General features: G+C 39.8%; 1 protein-coding gene and 1 long non-coding RNA gene across 8 annotated transcripts in view; one reads left to right on the top strand and one right to left on the bottom strand.

The window, feature by feature from the left end:
- The first annotated feature begins 824 nt into the window (after positions 1 to 824).
- Positions 825 to 6,339, top strand: LOC136312062 (uncharacterized). The gene is made up of 2 exons (XR_010726884.1): positions 825 to 2,334; positions 2,451 to 6,339. It is a non-coding gene; the product is annotated as an uncharacterized lncRNA (long non-coding RNA).
- TNIK (TRAF2 and NCK interacting kinase) overlaps positions 5,317 to 21,126 on the bottom strand; it is a 415,592-nt gene continuing 399,782 nt past the window's right edge. For 6 of the 7 annotated variants that reach the window (XM_066241478.1, XM_066241479.1, XM_066241484.1 and 3 more), the window contains 6 exons: positions 18,979 to 19,113; positions 14,389 to 14,489; positions 11,226 to 11,375; positions 8,903 to 9,062; positions 8,517 to 8,656; positions 5,317 to 6,360 (listed from right to left, as the gene is read on the bottom strand). In XM_066241478.1, the coding sequence (XP_066097575.1) occupies positions 6,277 to 6,360; positions 8,517 to 8,656; positions 8,903 to 9,062; positions 11,226 to 11,375; positions 14,389 to 14,489; positions 18,979 to 19,113 (770 nt within the window). In that variant the 3' untranslated portion in view covers positions 5,317 to 6,276. The remainder of the gene's footprint in view (positions 6,361 to 8,516; positions 8,657 to 8,902; positions 9,063 to 11,225; positions 11,376 to 14,388; positions 14,490 to 18,978; positions 19,114 to 21,126) is intronic. The other variant, XM_066241483.1, reaches the window with a different exon arrangement.

Raw genomic sequence — 21,126 nt, 5'->3', positions numbered from 1 at the left:
AGTGCTGGGCACTGCAGGAACTCGGCAAAGGAAACAGAGAAGTGGCCAGAGACAAGAGAATGAGAGGAACGTCCCAAAGCCGACCGAGGAAGTATTTCAATAAGGAAGAGATTAACTGTGTCAAAGATTGTAGATAAGTCATACTGCATGAAGTCAGAGACCTGCCCACTGCATCTGACAGCACAGAGACCTTTGCAAGAGCTACTACGGTGAAGATGGAAGTCTGACTCGAGCTGGTGCAAGAGATCAAGAGAGGAGAGGAATTAAGGACAGCAAGCACACATAATTCCCTCTGAGGCATTTTTCTCTGCAGGAAAGCAGATAAAGACAGGAGTTAGAGATAGTAGGGGGGCTAAAGTGAGTTTTTGTAAGACAAGATATAGCACCATGTAGTGAAATCTTCCTGGTGATGCAGGAGAGAGAGAGAAAGCTGCTGAGGTAATGGCCTGCATTTGATGAGGACGGATGGGACTATCTAGAACAAATGGGAAAATTTGACCCATATGAATTCAGGAGGCGGTGTAGTAATTGACAAGTTTCATCAGGCAAGATCAGGAAACTGAGAAGCCAGGGTTTTACAGGATTGTCCCAGTGGATATTGACATCACCAAGAATAAAGAAAAGGTTGGTGCTGGAAAGAGCTAGAATATTTAAGCAATGAGAGACAGGGAGTGGTGAAAGGTAACCTCAAATCACTGGGTGTTTAGGAGGGGTGCATAATAGTCTGTAAGTGGCAATGAGGAACAAGCACACATTCTACTACTATTAATGTTTTATTGTTCACATTTTGACAGAGATAAAATAACATATTCCAGAGTGTCGCCGTGATTAGATGGGGAAACCTGGGCTTAGACCCCACCAAATAATTTCTAACTACTATTTAGAACAACTGTAGACAACTGAAGGCTTTTTGTATTCAGGGGAAAAATACTTGAAAGTAAGAAAAAGGTTCAGACTAGAATGTATGCCAAGAATATTTTCTTCTTTTATATCCTGACACAGGTGAGACTTACCCAGTTTCAGCATATTTTTGACAATTGAAAATACTTTAAAAAACTGGAGATTTAAACAATGTAAACAGTTGTACGCATAGCAAAATGAATAGTTTCCCCTTCCAATATAAATCTGGCATCTCCACAGTTGTTAACATTGTAAATAAGACAGCTAAAATGCACAAAAATCACAACATCCTCCTTTAAAATTCATCCAAGCTGTCATTCTTCTCTTCCTGGTGCAGATTTATTTCTTGTTGTCACTTCACATTTGAAATTCCAATTTAGGGCAATGTCTGAAGTTTTTAAAGAAATCATAACACAGTATTTTCTATTCCTTAACACCAATCCCAGGAGAAGAGATAAGAGGATGGGGAACAGGGCCTGGGTATTTGCTCTGTATAAACAATGACCCACTGCTCGAAATGGAACTCACCTTTCCACCGGCGTTTGCTAAGCCTCAACAGTGCAATGTAACTTAGTGCTAATGAACCCAAACCCTCTTGTGCAAAGTGTTGAGTTAGTCTGAAGATGTCTACAAAAAATCCCAAACCTGGAAACTTTAGAACATTTTTATTTTTAAATGCATTTCCCAGTCTTCATCATGGCATCATGAACATAGAGTCTAAGATTTTGGTCTGGAATTAACATATCTGAAAACTTATCCAGAAACTTTTTGGAAAATCCCTTTAGGGGAATTTAGTTTTGGTGCATTCTAGCAGTGCCTGGAGCAGCAGGCCTGGAATAAAGTTCAAAGCAGAGCTATGACCTTATATTTACTGCTATGCAAATTTTTGAATATTCTACTTGTATCTGGAAAATTTCCTGGAACAATGATATGGTATGGAAATAAAATGACAGCAGGTATGTTGGGTAGAGATGTATAAAACAGTTTTGAACTTGCAAGTTCTCAAGAAGTGTTCTTTGCTGGGGCTTCTGAAAAGAGATCGACTTATCTCCACTTTGAAATCCATGAAAGGACAGCACACTTCAGGGTTCTTAACACTGCTATATTGATCAAGGCCAAAATGCAGTGGCATTTATGAGAAATACTGGCAGGTCACTGCAATCAGATGTAGAGTTTTGGATTTTATATTGCCACCATGTAGGCTCAGGGAGACCAGTTTGGGGTTTGTTTCTTACACTGTTTACTTTGGTTAGATTTATGTTTTTGAGGAATAAACTAAAAGGTAGCTAACATGCCCAGAAACTGTTGTGGTGGTCAGAACATAACATCAGAAGGGATCTGGGAATCTTGGGAGTATGGCAGGAAGGGCGATTCAGAATGGCCATCACAGTGTGTTGTGACATTCTTCTATTTTCCTCCATTGGGTTAAAAAAGGTTTACTTAAAAAATTAAAAAAAAAATAAAAAAATAAAAAAAATAAAAAAATAAAAAAAAATAAAAATAAAAATAAATAAAAATAAAATAAAAAAAATTTAAAAAAAAAAAAAAAGGTTTACTTTTCTTTCTTAAAAATAAATGTAGCACATTATATACCTTACAGCAAGCAGCACAAATGCAAGTGATGCCTGTTCAAGCAGACTTTTGAAGACAGCACACACAAAGAACTCCTCCACATTTCAAGAATACAGCGACAGGAACTAACACATACTAGTAGGAAAAATCTTTTTTTTTTTTTTTTAAACAACCTCATGGAATGTGAGGTCCAACTTCAACCACTTCCTTGTCTGGCAATGAACAAAGCCAAACTGGCCTGAACCTCACATCTAATTCTAATCTAATGCACAGGAGGGACCAGACATCAATTACCAATGAGTCACAAGAACAGACAGAAAACGGTGAGTAGATTTTGACAACCAGGAATTAAGGTGTTTTTCAAAACTGTGCACCTGATGCAAAGTGTGTCGCAGTGTAGCTCAGAAAGCAGTGTTAACATGTTAGAAAAATGGAGTTCCTGTCCCAGGGGCCTTGTGGGCCCTTCATCTGCACCTTAATCTATACTGTTGAAACTGCACTAGGTCTTCTTGAAGCATCATTTAAAAGCCTTCAAGAAAAATAATGTGCAACTTAGTGCAAGCTGTCTTCATTTATATTGTGTACAACAACAATGGCCTGAATGCAAGTGGAATGAGGAGGATTTTGCCATTTAGAGATGTTATGGGTCATCCGTTCCTATCGCTCACTGGGTGCAGGAATCCACGTGACAATGTCCCTGACTGGTGCCCAGGAATGATGGCAGCCTGTCAGACCCCAGTCCAAGACTAGAGTTGGGCTGATTCAGTGGGTTTTAATGCACAATTATCAATTTAGAGCAGAAAGGACTGATAGAGCTAGTGAAATTTACTTTGGAAGGAGGGCTCAGTTTCTCTCTGTAGAAAAATAAGAATAAAATGATCTAATTTTAGAGATTAAAAATCCCCTACAGGACTAACTTAAAGCTAACAAGGCAATGAACTGGTTTCAAAACTAAAGAAATTTTTATTAAGATGATAAAAAGCACAACCTGCCCCACAAAAAAAAAAAAAAAAAAAGGTGAAAGCAAACCAAAAAGTTGGCATCTGTTACAAGCCACAAGAACAGCATTCTGAATTATTCAGCATGGCCTAAGCACCAGTATGTCAGGATGGGGCCTGCCTTGATGAAGGAAAATGTATGTTTAAAGATAAAAGCTTCAAGGAATTCTTTAGTTATCTTCTAAGCAGCACATACTTGTGTGTGTGTATGGGAGGAGGCATTTTTAAATTTGGTTTTTCCGTGTACCCAGTGTAAAATATTTGTACAAAAATATAAAAGGCATGACTTGATGTTTAACGTCTGTGTTTTATTGTTGGCACCAGAAAAAGCTCATGTTCTATGTTATGTCACTGTACATACTGTAAACAAGACTGCATTAATATTGTTTTCTTATGAGTTTTTGTTTCAATGAATCTAGATTTTAAAAAATACATTCACAAACTACCTTATGTTTAAACACAATGATTCCCTTTTATTTCTTAACTGTACCCCAAATCCCACAATAAAAAATCATTTAAAGCTGTGTGTTTCAAACTTATCACTCAGAAATAAAAACAAAACATAACACAAAAACAAAGATCAGTTTGCAACATAATTTAAAGAAGCTTCTGGTTTAAAATACCACAGCAGCAATATAAAGAGCTGGTGGCAATCACATTCGGGGATGAGACCCAAATCAGTGTTGTTTTGTACACATCAGCATCCAATTATAGTAGTTGCTAAATTCAATCCAAAAGTTATTGCTGAATTTGTTGCATGAAATTTGTGAATATAGCATCACTCAGCAGCAGAATCACAGCAGTAAAAATGAGAACAGGAGGGTTTCATTGCTTTTGAGAGCTAAAGGGACATGATGAGGACATCTTGGCGATCGCCTGAAGGTAACCCTCAGTCCCATTCCTGTGTTACCTGCTTAAAACAAATGCAATACCACCGCTTGTACAGGAAGGGCAGGATCAGCTTCTTCAGAAACCGGAGTAATTCCCTTCTCTTTTCCCCCTTGCCCAAACCACCGGACCCAATGACTCCATTTTCCTAATGTGTATTTTGTTCTCATTAATAGTATATCAGCTGCTCATGTATTTAGGCAAAATCAGTAGGATCACAGATTTTTTAAATCTGTTTACAGTAACTGTTTTCTCCGGAAACAAGCCACATTAGTTTCGTGTTGGATTTTTTTTTTTTTTTTTAATTTTCAAGAAGAACAATTTGGTCAACTACTGTTTTGTTTAAAAAATATTAAATACACCTGAGATTGCCAGTTGAGCTCTCTATATGTCTCCTGGACATAACACTGCTGTGATGAACAGTGAAACAAAACCAACAGAACGAGGTAGGTTAATACAGGAAGCGCAACACAGATGCCATTTTGTAACACCTCGATACCACGGTGGCCATGCTGTAGCTTTGGAAAATAATTCCAGACAGTCACATAAAAGTTCAAATCATCTGAGGAAGAGTTTATAGGGACACAGGTCAGCCTGAACTAAATACACACATATCTTTGCACAAATGCTGTTTACCATATGCTGGGTAATTCGGAAGAAGGTAAAATGACTAGGGTCTCAAAGTTTTGGCCAAAGCCTTGCTTTCAAGTTCTATAAAATTTGAACCAATGCCTACTGTCTTAGGCAGGCAGAGTAGTCTAGTCCCTTCTCTCACCAACCCAAGAGAACACAGGCAGCTCAGAAACATTTATTATTATTTCTTCAGTCAAGTGGCATTGCCAGGAGAAAGGTAGAAATGATCAGAGCCTGGATGTCATTCACTCCCCAGTTAGAACTCAACGGTCTCATTCCTGAAGAAGCCCAAACTGATGGGCCTCTTAGCTGGGATGCCTTGTACATTAAAAAAAAAAAATGGTGTGTGTATTTTTTAAGCTTGTTTCCCAGAAGCTCTTTCTGTTTGACCTCATCTGCCATCCCATCTTTTGCCCTGACCTGTTGCATAATAGCTGAGGGAAAATCACATTATGGGATCCCTCAATCACTAGAGCCAGCTCAACTCAATGACACTACTATCCCATTCAAAACACGCCATTCTGTACAGGGCCATATAAAAACAAGGTCTGTCAGACTCACAAAAATGGCAGTTGGTTTTATTAGTCTAAGGCTAGTAGTTTAGCCAATTAAAATCTATTTCCCAAAAGAGGGGAAAACTAGTACAGTAATTTTCTTCTCCTAAAAATTAACTAGCCAGTTGCTACCAAAAAGCAACCTTTTGGGTTGGTGAAGGCAAAGAGTTCTAATATTACCTCATGATGCAGTTATGGCCTTCAGTGTAAGGAGATAAGGTACATTTATTGTGCTGTCTCTCACCATTTGGAATCAGAAATTTTACAACATATTGTATACTTAAAGCTAGCAGGCAGACAGAATTAAAAATGGACTAATTTTCTCAGAATGCATTCTTTCCCCATTCTTACAAAGTAAGAAGGTAAAGAAAAAGGATTAAAAAAAACAAAACAAAACTCAGAATCCACCATACACAGCTTAATCATAAGCGCACACAGTATTTGTTTCTACCCCTAACTCTGAAGGGCACACGGTCCATCCTTGTCCTCAGACAATGCAGCATTCTCGGGGATCTCCTGGAAATTTCTGCCACCTTTTTCTCTCCTTCCCAACAGGCTGCAACACTGAAAGATGGACTGTAATGGGGACGGATAGAGGGAGAGGAAAAGGGAAGAGCGGTATGTTCAACCAAGCCTTCTGATTCTGCCTCTAGATTGGCATAAGTCCACATGAGTTACGTTCTTTTAAATTAGAAATAATGCCATAAAGATAAGTGCCAAGTGCTCTTCTGTTACCAGTTCATCATGGAATTTCTGTTGAGGGTCATGAAAAACACTTGGCTACTTCCTCCAGATCGCACGGATGCAAAAAATACCTGTTTGAAATTAAAAAGAAGTTAGTTCAACTGCATGGTTTCTCTCCCTCTTTTCTTCAACCGTCCATCCATTTTCTCTCACATGTCTTATCCTTGCCATGCATCATCAGCTCTTAGACTCAATGGCTGGTGTTTATAAAGTGTCTCTTCATATAGTGCGTCCTCTGTAAATACTCCTGCCTTTATTATTGTGATGGCTGTCACCGCTTATTGTGGGATTGACCTTCCAGGGGTATACCTTGATCTGTAACTTAAAAAGGGAGTTTTGTGCTAGGACAATATGCGGAACTTCTGGCCTAGGACACAACAGGTCCTTTGTGAAGTTTTGGAAAGCTCAGAGAGGCTCCCTTTTCCTCAGCTATAATGACAAGAGGGCCGACTTTGGGACTGAAGAGAATCCTTTTGAATTTTCAGAGTCAAGGGGGAAATTTTTGCTTACTGACTTAAGTTCTCAATTAAAAAAAAAGTTGAGGTGTTCAATGCCAATCACTTTGGCATTTCAAGAATTAATATTTGGTTTCTCTGCTGATGCAGGCATATCCTAGGCCCAAGGAGACAATGGCATTAATAAATAGAACCACAGTCCATGAGGCCTGGGTCTGTTAAATCATTTTATCAAGCAACTGAGAGAAGTGAGCAAGATTTGAGTTACTGCTTGCCTGAGCTGAATGTCAATGAATCACTTCCCTAGGAAAGTAATATTCTGGGCTGTGGCCTAGCCCTTCAGTCAGCCAACAGCAAACTTCAGTACAAGGCATTTACTTTTTCACTAGTATAAAGTCTCTGCTACTTCACTTTTACAACTTCTTTAGAAGAATGCTGTCTCTGCCAACAACAGCTTCTTAAGAAGTTCTGTGGAAATGCTTGTCATTCGGCTAATGCTACATATGTAAGTAAAGCTACTGTTAGGGTTAGTGAATCAAAATGGGTAAGCACAGAGAACCCATGGAAACACAATGAGGAAAAGAACGAGTTGCTGTTTCCTTCAGGTTGTATGCACTCTGGGATCTAAACCTTGGGCCTCAGATGTGGGCGTGGTCCCAGCCTGCTCCTGAGAGTGTGTGAGCATGGCATGGACAGCTTGTCGGAGTGGGTCTTCAATGAATTAGGAGCATGGGGGTCCATGCCTAGATCATTCTTAGTTTTATAATTCCCAGGTACTAGGTGGGAGCTGGATTTTTACCGAGGACGGGGCTGTTTTCTAACACACTATGGTCAGGCCCTGGGACCATCCTTTGCCACCCACAGCTTCTGCCCTCCTAGACCACACTAGACTACACTAGGTCAGAGTCATTGACCAGGGTGGATCTATTTTATACCCACACCTCAAGCTTGGACAAAGACCAGTCTAGACTTTGGGTGGGCCAAGAGGCATACATCTGTATGACCCATCACATTCTTTTCTATAGGTGTTTGTGTTAGCTGTTTTGGAGACAGCACTTCCATGTTGGCCAAGGTCACAAGGGACAAATTCACAAATGCAGTATAGCTTAGCTACTAAAACCTTGGGTTAGTCTACAGGGAGGGCACGGGAGGAATAGCAGTGCTGCAGAATACCCTTCTGGGGACTGAGCATGCCAAATGGACACTGCCACTTTCACTGGGAACAGTCCGCTACAACACTGCAGAAGAAACATGGCTGGAATGACATAGGACATGGCACTAGTTGAGTTTGTGATTGTGCATTCTTTAAGAAATGGGTGACACTCTATAAAAGTTTATATTTCTACATGTCAAACATTTTACATTTAAAGGTGAATATAATGTGATGGGTTAGGTCCTGATAGTGACTTTGTTAAAAGTCTAGTAGTGGCATATAAAGTTGACCCACTGTGAGATGATTAATGATGGACCAACTCTTTTAAGTGCTTAGGAGAATTTGAGATGTCTGCTGAGTCACCACAGGGCCCGCAGGCCACAAAAGTTATTACAAGTTTACAAGAACTTTTTTCAGATGTGTTTATATCTTTTTTGATATATAAATAATATATTCTGAGGGGGTCACATAAATCAAACCAAATAATGCCATTTCAAGATAATATTGATTGTTTAACACAGATGTGATTCAAATCAGTATAAAGGAAAATGAAGGTTTCACAGGTACCTGGTGGTCTCTTAAAATGCAAACACTAATGCAAATGTTGAAACGGATTTACCTTATCATTTCTTTCACATAGAAACTTTAACCTTTGAGCTCGCTTATGCATAAATACTCCATCCAAATGTCCTGTTTCCACTGACCGGATCTCAATAGCTTTCTCGCCCCAGCCCATTATCTGATTGGAATGAATGTAGGCTGTCAAAAGGAATTTCCAAAACTGCATTAAAAACATTAGATGGGCAATAACTCACAGCATCTGTTCACATCTTAACCACAAAAATGACAAACGACTTGAGATAAACAGACAGAGCATGTCTTACAAGTGTTATTCACAGACATTGTTTTTTTTTTTGTGGAATCAAATGGTTGTTTCACATTTCTTGACTTTCGTTTCATTTGGGGGGTGTAACTGCTGAAGGAGATAAGGAATGGTTAACCTACCCACAGACGTGGGCATTTCTCCCCATTGGAGCACCACATCCTTAGTTATCCGGCCGTAGGTGTTTACATACACCCCCTCATCCTCATAGCAAACAAGCATTTCCATCCCATCTGTTTTAGGCAAGATGACAATGGCATGAGGAGTGATATTGCCCTGAATCTAGAAGACAAAGAAAGGCCAGGCATTATTATTTTAAAATATAATTAATCTCTAGGAATTGCAAAAAAAGAGCCCCCCCCCCCCCATTTTCATTCTAGAGACTGACGTTCTGATTTGCTTCATTTAACCACTAACCTGGTAAATACAAACTTAGGCACTAGGTCAAGAATCCAACTTTACCTGTTCCTGGAAATAACTCTGGAGCACCTACTATGTGCCAAGCACCGGGCCCTTTACCTATTCAATTTCTAGTCCTTAGAACTATATCCCTGCAGGAGATACTTCATCTACAAAGCAGGCAACTGTATTTCAGAGGGATTATGTAACTTGACCATAGCATGTAGTGAGAGAATTAGAATTTGAGCACATGTTGCGTAGACATTGAAAATCACGTGTTTTTCATCTATTTCCAAAATAGATGATGAGAAGCTGAATCTGATGGAGAAGAGTCTAAATGGGTCCAAAAGGTGGGACCAAAGTAGCCTCCTCCCAATTAGGTTCTGAGCAGGTAGCACAGATTGTTTATCTGGGTGCCTAAATAACAGAATAAGTTAATCCAAATTAGTGGTTTGCTTAGAAAAAAATTTGAAATTACCATTCATTACAAAAAAGCCTCACTATTGAAATAACTGTAGACGGACTTGTTCTAGGAAAAGAAGTGTGGTACTGCAGCGACCCCTAGCTGAGTGTCATGACAGTCCGAGAGCCGCGGGACAGCACGGAGAGGGTCAGAGGTGACTGCGGCGACCCCCAGCTGAGTGTCATGACAGCCCGAGAGCCGCGGGACAGCACGGAGAGGGTCAGAGGTGACTGCGGCGGCCCCCAGCTGAGTGTCATGACAGCCCGAGAGCCGCGGGACAGCACGGAGAGGGTCAGAGGTGACTGCGGCGACCCCCAGCTGAGTGTCATGACAGCCCGAGAGCCGCGGGACAGCACGGAGAGGGTCAGAGGTGACTGCGGCGGCGCCTAGAGCACGAGTGTGAGTCCCGTGTGCACAGGCAACACACGGCGAGAGCCATAGTGCAACAGTGGGTGACGTGTGTGTGTGTGTGATATACTAAAACAACTTTCTTCAATTGTATTTCTTTGAAGTCTTTAAAATCTCAAAATACAAATCAGCAACAGATTAGGCCTCAGACTCTCCTGATAAATCATTCCTACTGTATGTTAGCCTTGAGATCACATTAAAAAAACCCCACAATTTATACTGCACCAGTCCTACTAAGAGAAACCATATTTGGAGTTTGGGTGAAAAGGTGAAAGAATTAAGAAGTACAAATTGGCAATTATAAAATAGTCATGGTAGTTGTAAAGTACAGCATAGAGATTATAGTCAGTAATATTATAATAACATTGTATAGAGCCAGGTTGGATCACTTCATAAGTTATTTCAATGTCTAACCACTGTGCTGTACACCTGAAACTAATATATTAAATGTAAACTGTAACTGGAAATTAAAAATAACTTGAAATTAAAATTAAAAGTCATGTTTTAGGCAAAGTATCAGTATAATAATATTAATACTATAATTTGCAGACCCAGTGGCAGGTAGTTTAGATGTATTACCTCATCGGATGTGATGATAACCACAGGAAATCGGCTCTTTTACCCCCATTTCTCAGTTGTGACAGCTGAGGGCTGGAGAGACTGCCTAATGTATCCATTATTGCAAAGTGATTACATGCTAGAGTCAGGGTATATGTTCCAGTATGTTTGATTTCACTACATGACACTGCCCACAAGTTGAGAAGAGGAACAAAACTAGCAGGAAAGGAACCACTGGTCTTCTCTTACATAAACCAATCTTACTTCAAAAACTGAAAATAGGAACTCATCTATTGTACTCCTGCTTAAAAAACAGAATTTATGCCCTTGAAAGAAAAATACTCATATGTATTTTAATCTGAAGACAGCAGGTCAAATAAATGGCAAATAATTGCTATTATGAGTTATTCAGTTTTCAGCAGTCATAAAGATCAGTTAAATTTATATGTTTAATTAATTAAAAGCATTGTATATGGGTATTTAGTGAAGGTCAAAAGTCTATCCCCTATACTGATTAGTAAAAGCATGACTTCCATTAAAAATGTTCTAAAGCAAATCTCTTTCTACATACAGGCTGTTGTACAGAGAGCTCTCATCATAGGCTTCTAGTAACTTACATGAGATGGTATGTAGATATCATAAGAGTTTCCTGAATCAACATCAATCACATGGAAACCGGTATGAGAACCAAAAATAACCTTTAATCTTTGACCTTCTTCTACCGTGAGATCTACAAGCAGTGGTTTGTGCTGGAGATCTGCAAAAGACTTTAAAAATGACGGCATGAGTAAACACATCATTCAAAGAAGTATCTTAATTTTTTTTTCCTTTAGCGATTACCTGGTGAAATTTAACTTTCTTAAAAAGAAAGACCAGGAAATTTCTCTTTCAGTTTTAGGTCTGTTCATACTCAGGCTGCAGAAAGAGGGGTCTAGCACACATTTGTGCCCTTTTCTCCACTCCTTGTTCTCCAGAGCGGGGAAGTGGTTTGCAGTTGTCAAGTTTTGACACTGTCACCATGCATTAAAAGCTGGTGCCGGCCCTGGCCGGTTGGCTCAGCGGTAGAGCGTCGGCCTGGCGTGCGGGGGACCCGGGTTCGATTCCCGGCCAGGGCACATAGGAGAAGCACCCATTTGCTTCTCCACCTCCCCCTCCTTCCTCTCTGTCTCTCTCTTCCCCTCCCGCAGCCAAGGCTCCATTGGAGCAAAGATGGCCCGGGCGCTGGGGATGGCTCCTTGGCCGCTGCCCCAGGCACTACAGTGGCTCTGGTCACAACATGGCGACGCCCAGGATGGGCAAAGCATCGCCCCCTGGTGGGCAGAGCATCGCCCCTGGTGGGCGTGCCGGGTGGATCCCGGTCGGGCGCATGCGGGAGTCTGTCTGACTGTCTCTCCCCATTTCCAGCTTCAGAAAAAAAAAAAAAAAGAAAGAAAAAAAAAAAACTGGTGCCTAGGTATTGCTATTCTTTCCTGTTTATTTCTGGCCTTTTCCCTCAGGAGAAGTTGCAGTCACCTCTCTGGCTCCTCTTTTCCAGATTTGACAGCGAAACCCATGCATGGCTGCTACCTCTTCAGACACAGCCTGGCTGAGCCATCAGGCCATTTCTATACTAAGCCTGTGCAGGATTAATGGGAAAGTGGAGGTAGAACATCAAAGACTCAAGATTCATTTACTTAATTTTTTTATTTTACATGAATGTTTCTAGCAGCTTTATATGAATAAATACCCCAAACTAGAAAAAACTCACTTGTTATTTTTTGGCAAGCAAATGGTTAAACAAACTGTGGTATATAACCATACAGTGGAATATTAGTCAGCAATAATGTGAAACAAACTACTGACACAAGCAGCAACCTGGATGATTCTTCAGAGAACTATGCTTAGTTGGCTAGTAAGGTTTAACTTGGGAGGGAAAAAGAGAGAGCTCTAGCTAAGTTCATCTAGGTTCTATGTGTTTGAATCCAGAGACAAAGCTGCAACGAGCTGGCAAATGTTCTTTTTTTTTTTAGGTGGCAACCCTGTCTGGGGCTGTTGCTATTTTTAATGCCTGAGGCTGACATGCTTGGACCAACCAAGCTATCCTTAGAGCCTGAGACTATGCTTGAACCAAGGGAGCCACTGGCTGCAGGAGGGGGAGGGAGAAGGGTGGGGGAGGAAGCAGATGGTCACTTCTCCTGTGTGCTCTGACTGGGAATCAAACCTGGGACATCCATATACTGGGCCGATGCTCTATCCACTGAGCCACTGCCCAGGGCCAATAAGTATTCTTTTGTTTCCTTTTCCACCCTTTACCTTATTGGGCTTGAAGATTGGGAGAGAATGACAAGTGCCTCACTATAATGTATAATGCTACAGCCCCCTAACAGCCCCCTCTCTTCATCCATTGCTAACCTCATTCCCATGGTACAGGAGGCCGAGCCTCACATCCTTGTCCTTTGGGAGGGTTCGGCCCCCTGCCAGCTCCAAATTTTTTTGTTCAAGTCCTTGCCTTTCCTCTTCCCTCTTTCCAAGCTGGGTGTAAGCTGCTGGACAAAGCATTTCACACTCTCTCATGCACTTCAACTAGTAAACTGATAGCAGTAACTTCAGAACTGGAATGGGACCTTGATTGAAATGCTTTTGCAGAGAGAGATTTGGGCAGAACAGCAGTACCACTTTGGTTCTGAGTCCCTAAAATGTGGTTACTAACCTAATGTATTTCAAAAATTTCTCTCCACAAAAGGGGGGTTACGGAGGGAAGCTAAACCCACGGATGAATCCATCTTCCTGAGCACATCACAAATGAGCCCCTAGCACTAAGGGAATAAGAGAAAAGTGGGGTGATTTAGCCCTGAAGACAGGCTTATAATGTTCCCAAGGTAGCTTCTGCCCTCACATGGCATGTGTGGGAAGAAAGAATACACAAAGGATCAACAGGAATAATGGTCAAAAGGTGCGGAAAAGCAAAGACCAATGAGATATAAAGAGAGACATGGGCAGGAAGAGAGAATAAACAAGACCATTTACATAGGCTGAGGGCAGATTGTACAGCTCTGAAACCATCGCAATGTCCACAAGTACTGGTACTTCTGGGATTTGGGGGTCAGCTTTCATGATCTGGGGCAATGGGACTAGCATGGGCCTAATCCCTACCCCACTCTGGTTGAATCTCATGAGTGATCAGTCTAACTATGGTGGCTAGAGACTCAAGACAAGGTCAAAATAATATAGCCATCAAAATTGAAGAATGCAGAGAAAGTAGGTCATTTTCAAATGTGACTAAATTCAGTTTTCATTTCAGAGAAATCCAACAGCATTGGGGATATGGAGCATCAAATGAGTTTTAGAGATTTTACCCTACAAGGCTTATGAAAATGATAAGAGTTGGAGACTCAGTTCAACCCTGAAATTCAGTGCTGCTCTCGGTCTGCCTTTTCCAGCTGAAATAACGGAGGGGGCCCTAGTTAGATGGCTGTATAATGAAGCTCATTACCTAGTCCCACAATTAATGATTTGCCTAGAAACATCCCATATTAAATGCCACTTGGAGATGGTGATTCATATACCTAAAATGGAGGAGTGTGTACTCAAATTTTAATTTGACTAATTTTATAGCATTTACTAATTTTTAGTCTTTTCTTTTAGAATAATAAATCTAAAAGTTTCTATACTTTTAAAAGAAGTGTATTATATATAGAAATATTAGTCTATGTGCAATACAGACCACTTTGTTAACTGGTAGAAACCTAAAATAATAAAAAAAAAAACAAGCACATTTTAGGTAATCACATGCCCGCTTACCTTAAAGGCCATGAACTTATGATACGGTTTAGGAGCCCACGCATATATCTCCACGGCATTCTTTAAGGCAATCACCAAGAATTTGATCCTTTCATATTTAACTGTAACAGAAAAGTTATAAAAGCATGTCAATTTACACAAGTTTTTTTATTAATAAATGTGTAAGCCATAATATGCAACTATACACGATTGGGCAAAAGTAGGTTTACATTTGTTTGTATGAAAAATAATATAATAATTAATAAATAATAATATAAGAATAAACTGTGCTTTGTGTACTCACAACTATAAACTTACTTTTGCTCCACCCTGTACATATATAAAACCATAATTGAGAACAATGTTATTGGTGTGGGGTTTTCTAATAGATAAAGATTTAACTTCCTTTAGTGTACTTGGTTTGCATAATATTTGGGGCTTATTGCTTTAATATAAAGGCTCTTTTTTTCATCTAAAGATGTAACTAGCTTAGGACTGTCTTTAACCACTAGGTCCCAGTAAGAAGCTATAGAATATCACTTGTCTTTTCCTTGCCTGGCTTTTACGTTCATCTGCATGTAAGTAAGCAGCTGAGAGCTGGTAGAAAAATTAGTAAATGGGTAGAGACATATAAAGGCTTCCATCTGCTTATTACTCATATTTGATTTTCAATTTTTAGAAATTTATAAGGGATTAGTGCCCTTATAAAAAAGCCCCTAGACCCCTCTCCTCTTCTGGTAGGTGAAGTTGTAGCAACACTACAGCTGTCTATGGGCCAGGAAGCAAGCCCGTAACAGTGCACATGACAGCACCTTCATCTCGGTTGGACTGCCCAGACTCCCGAGCTGTGACAAAGAAATTCCTATTGTTTGTAAGCCACCCAGTCTGCAGTATTGTTAGAGTAACTTGAACAGACCAAGACGGTATATCTGGCAGTCATTTTTTAGTGCAATATCTGAATAAAGAGAATATTCTGTGTTCTCAAAAAATTTGACAACCCACAACACCACCAAATACTTGTTCTTTGAGCTCTTTTTCTTTAACATGTACCTTCTGTTTACACATTCTATCCTTAACATTCTTTCAACTACTTCTTTAGCAATTTGTTTCCATATTTCTAATTAACGTTCTTTCTAAAAGAACTTTTTATTACACTTATTGGAGGGTCTGACCAGGTGGTGGTGCAGTGGATAGAGCATCAGACTGGGACACGGAAGACCCAGGTTCGAAACCCTGAGGTCTCCAGCTTGAGTGTGGGCTCATCTGGTTTAAGCACGGGCTCACCAGATGGAGCTCAAGGTCACTGGCTTGAGCAAGGGGTCACTTGGTCTGCTGTCGACCCTCCCCCCCGTCAAGGCACATATGGAAAGTAATCAATGAACAACTAAGAAGCCATAATGAATAATTGATGCTTCTCATCTCTCTTCCTTCCTGTCTGTCTGTCCCTATCTGTCCCTCTGTCTTTCTCTGTCTCCATTACACAAAAAAAATTTATTGGAGTGACATTAGTTAATAAAATTATACAGGTTTCAGGTGTACAATTCTATAACACATAACTAACTGTATGTTGCATTGTATGTTCTCCACCAACATTCTTAAAATGTTTTTCTTGATTTTTTTAAGGTTGTAGATATTCTCTATTGACTTTGCAATATGAGAAGGATTTAGTTTCTTATCACCCTCTCTTTTCCCTAGTTCTCTCTTTTTTTTAGATTTTATTTATTCATTTCAGAGAGAGGAGACAGAGAGAGAGAGACAGAGAGAGAAGGGCAGGGGGAGGAGCAGAAAGCATCAACTCCCATATGTGCCTTGAGTAGGCAAGCCTGGAGTTTTGAACCGGCCACTTCAGCATTCTAGGTCAACGCTTTACCCACTGCGCCACCACAGGTCAGGCCTCTGGTTCTCTCTCTTAAACACACACATTTCTTACTCTCCCACACCTTCAATGTATTTACAGTTTTAATTTTTAGTTAAATCAATATTCTGTGTTCAAATTATTGTTCACAGATAAGGTATACAGTACACCATAATTATATATCCTTTCTTATTTTCTCTCATTTTTTTTCAAGTCTTGATTTCTTATGTATCTATGTCTAAGCATGTGTAAAACTTCTGCTAGTGCTGTAACTGCCTTCAACACAGTCAAACATGACTGGTAATCTATTACTAAGATTTTATTTTTCTTGAGTACACCTTCTGGAACCCTCTGTTGTTCTGTTTTGCTTGGACTGACACACACACACACACACACACACACACGCATTAGTTCTGTTTCCCTGGAGAACTCTGGTGAGACAGATGGATTATAGAATACTAATTCCCTCAGAGTTTTGCAGTGAGCCTTGCTTCATTGTCTTCTCATTTCCTAGTATCTGCTGATGAGTCCCAGGCCACCTGATTCTAGATCTTTTATGGGCAAACTCTTGGTTTGTTTGTCTATTTACTTACTTATCATCTAGAAGCTTTAAGAACCTTCTCATTTCCTGGATACTGAAATATCATGTTGATACGTCTTGTTGTGTTTCCTTTTTCATCCACTCTTCTGGTATTCCATGAACCCTTTTAACTTGGGACTTCAAGGTCTTAGTTATAATTTTTTTTCTGGTATTCTTTCTTTGATACTTTCCTCCTCTTCTGTTTCTTATTTATTTATTTTTGTTTTAAAGTCATGCTACTTAGCCTGACCTGTGGTGGCGCAGTGAATAAAACGTCGACCTGGAAATGCTGAAGTCGCCGGTTCGAAACCCTGGGCTTGCCTGGTCAAGGCACATATGGGAGTTGATGCTTCCAGCTCCTCCCCCACTTCTCTCTCTCTGTCTCTCCTCTCCCTCTCCTCTCTCTAATGAATAAATAATAATAAAAAAAAAGTCATGCTACTTAGATTTTATACCACTTGGATTGACCCTTTTTTAACTCATCTTCTTTTTTTTTTGTTCTACTTCTAGAACCTTCTCATCTTTATCTTAACATTTCTATAACATTTTTATTCCTGTCAGTTTATTTTTATTTCCAAGATATTTTCTTGCTTTCTGAACATGTTCTACATGTTTTAATAGCCTTTATTCTTCTTTTATGAAAACATTTTATAACCTCTTTGAAGTTATTGTTTCTTTCTTTAATTTTTTTGGTCACTCCTCAATATGCTTGTTCCCTCTAAAGTCTTTCTAAGTTTCCTACCTTTTCACAGATTTCAGCAAGCCTGATGTGTGAGTTTATTGACTGCTTGGCTTTACTTTAAGAAGTTAGACAGCAAGCTTTGTTTAAGGCATTTCAAATATTAGTACCTGAACATCTTTTCTTTCTGGCCATTTTGTTTCTTTGAAGACAAATCTTAGAATCTCTTGCTTAGGAGTTTAAGCATGCCTGCCAACATTTTGGGAGCTAAACTGGGGATGGAAGTGTGTATGTATATGTATATGTATATGTATATGTGTGTGTGTCCTCAAAATTCAGTATTTCCCACTATCAGATAGGCTGTGCCAAGGCCCTTCAGTCTTCTATTTCAGTTGGGGAGGGTGGCGCCTGACTGGCTTCCAGGGGACTTGCTACTCATCAACTTTCCAACATCCCTTCTGTTTTCAGTTTGAGTCTATGCTTCCACTTCAGATACATCTGGGCTCCAGGTCCTGGGCCTTTCTGGGTTCTGTTCAGTGACTGTATTGATGATGATAAATTTACTTACTGAAAGCTTAAAATTCAGCAATTCCTGATCAGCTAAGTTTGTTTTTAGTCATCCAATTACAATTGTTCAAGTTTGTTGATATCTCAGTTGCTGGTGTCTCTTTTTCTGATCCATTTGCCCTTCCTTGTGGTTTTACAGCAGTGGTAGGTTCAAATAACTTAAAAACTGGTTCTCTGCCCTAATGACCATTTTAAGTATAAAAAACGATATATCAAAAGGTAGCTTATTATTTCATGCATTTCGTACTTAAATAAGAATAAAAGAGGTACACAAAACTAGATTATAAGAAAGGTTTTAAAACATTAATTAAAAAAATACTAAATGATACCTGACAAAAAACAATAAAACTATTATTTAAGATATTTCTATATTGCTTCTTGATTGGCATCCTCACTTGTAGTTTTTCTCATCTACGGACGGAATGAACATGACTACGGGCACTTAGAATACACTGTTGTGCAGATGAACATTAAAAAAGAGTAAAGAATGTGAATTTGTGATTTCCACATTGGGCGGCTGCCCAGGTGCCCACCTTAGAGAGAACCCTGATTACAAGCGCCATTTTAACAATCAGTTGCTGAACTAAAAAAAAAAAAGTCAGGTATTAGTTCTGCAGAACTGGTGTGACCTGGCTGAATCCCACCACTGGTTTTATGGCATTGTTATTCCTTCATTGTAATTTTATGGGTAGGAGTGAATATAAACGTTTAAACTGGAGCGTAGGACTTTATTCTGAATGCACTCTTTGAACTTCATTCATCTGACTTTTATTTATTTATTTTTTTGCAAATAAGGCAAGTGTACTTAAGTTTTCTGCAACATCTTACCTTGGTCACAAAGGCATCATAAAAATCAGAAAGAAAAAACTTCATAAAACTTAAGTGAGTAATTCAGACTGAGTATGAAACAGCCCCGCGCCCGAGACGCACCGACTTTGTAGTGGATGCAGCCCTCCAGGTCCCCCACGGTGACCCAGCCCTGCTTCTTCTCCACCTCGGGGTCGTTGTGCAGGATCCTGTTTCTCAGCCACGAAAGGTAGTACACTCGCAGCTTGTTCTTCTTTCCTGTTGAGAGAGCAGAGCTTTGCTTTCACGCCCTTATGACAGCCTTTGTTTTCTAAATCCTTCCCCGTCTTTATTTTATTCATTTATTTTCTTTTATAATTGTGTGTGTAGCAAGACACAATAACCAATGTCTCTAGCATCATCAAAGTGTGTCTCTGCTAAAGCATGATTAAAACAGCTCCAATTATTTTGGAAAAATACCATTTTATAATTTGTCTTTGTCTTTAAGTTATGTTTTGTTTTTGTTTTGTGACAGAGACAGAGAGAGAGAGACAGAGAGAGGGGCAGATAGGGAGAGACAGACAGGAATGGGGAGAGATGAGAAGCATCAATTCTTCGTTGTGGCTCCTTAGTCTCCTTAGTTGTTTATTAATTGCTTTCTCATATGTTCCTTGACCGGGGGAGCTACAGCAGAGTGAGTGACCTCTTGCTCAAGCTAGTGACCTTGGGCTTCAAGTCAGAGACCTTGGGCTCCAAGCCAGTGACCCTGCGCTTAAGCTGGTGAGCCCCCGCTCAAGCCAGATGGGCCTGCGCTCAAGCTGGTGACCTCAGGGTTTCAAACCTGGGTCCTCTGGGTCCCATTCCGATGCTCTATCCTCTGCGCCACTGCCTGGTCAGGGTAGGTTGTTTTTTTATTACTCTCTTTTCTTAATGCAAACTGTTGTGTCTGCTGAACTGAGTGAGACATATAATTCTGTAACAGAATGGTTGATCATAGTACCAGAATATTCTAGATCTAACTACAGGAAGGAGTGTTGACAACTGGACAGTTCATCATACTGTGTGTGACTGCCTTTTCTTCACCGCCTGACTTAACAGCGTATGCTCACGGGGAGCCTCTTATTTACGTCTCTATTGCTGTAAAGATGACAGCTGGTAATAGTTTCATTTTACCTGGTTAACAAAAACAAAAAAAAGGATTTGATAAAGAGACCAGAGAAACAAGTTTCATGAAGGCAATCTGAGCTTGGAAAAGAACTCTGGACACATTGATAGGGCTGAGGTCATAGAAAGAAGTACTAAACAAAAATAGGGAAGCAAAAAAGATGAGTTCTTGGAAAAAACGTAGAAGTTTCCATTGGTAAAGTGATCCTGGAGTAAAGACTATTTAGTGTGATTTAAAAACCTTAAAAATATTGAGTACACAGTGAAGAAAGTTTAATATATTCTAAGAGATTATCTGTACACCAGATGAAAAAATGTCCCTTGGGGTGCTTCTTCCTAAGTGATCAGAAATTTATGCCCATAGGTGTACTTTTTGGGTACTTATTATTTTCCTTTGATTTCTCTTAGGTATAAAAAAGACATTTTCTGTTTTATATCTTACAAATGTAATATTTATCAGAAGAAAATTCATCAAAGCACTGTACACGGTTTGACAGAGAGTGCATTCATAACTTAAATTTAGGGACTCACTGTGCAGTTACTGTTCCTTTTTGTAACCAAAAGCCTGGACTATGCATTGACCACAGTCGCTCTGACGAGCAGGGGAGCCAGGCCGTCCTTCTTTCTGTGCTGACACAGACATGAGGCAGCTCAACCGTATTTTGCTCCCACTTCCATCTCCTCCCTTCCCCACCTAAGCCTCATGACAAGAGGAAATACTGACACTTTTAAAAATGAGAATGTGTCACTCAGAACATAATGAAGCCTGAACGTGAATTTTCTGGTATCATTTCCATTTCTGGGAGGTGACTGGCAGATGCGTGGTTTGTGATTTGATTTGGTAGTGTAACAATCAGGAAAGCAATTAACCGGAACAAAGGACTACATTGAATTGAGCTCAAATGATAATAACATAAGAAGAATTTACTTGGTTAACCATTATGTGGGGAGAATAAAAAGAAATGAAACTCTGCGATTCAGTGGAAAGGTAAAAAAAAAAGAGCATCAAGTAGCATCAACTGAAGGTATTTTTTCAAAATACAAGTATGTACAGCTGAAGAACTAAACTTTGTCCAAGATTTAACCCAGCAGTGCTGTGGTCTCTGCAAAACCAATGGCCGAGTAGAG

The sequence above is a fragment of the Saccopteryx bilineata genome, chromosome 8 (genome assembly GCF_036850765.1).
Source record: "Saccopteryx bilineata isolate mSacBil1 chromosome 8, mSacBil1_pri_phased_curated, whole genome shotgun sequence".
Taxonomy (NCBI): domain Eukaryota; kingdom Metazoa; phylum Chordata; class Mammalia; order Chiroptera; family Emballonuridae; genus Saccopteryx; species Saccopteryx bilineata.
This window is presented reverse-complemented; position numbering and strand designations above follow the sequence as displayed.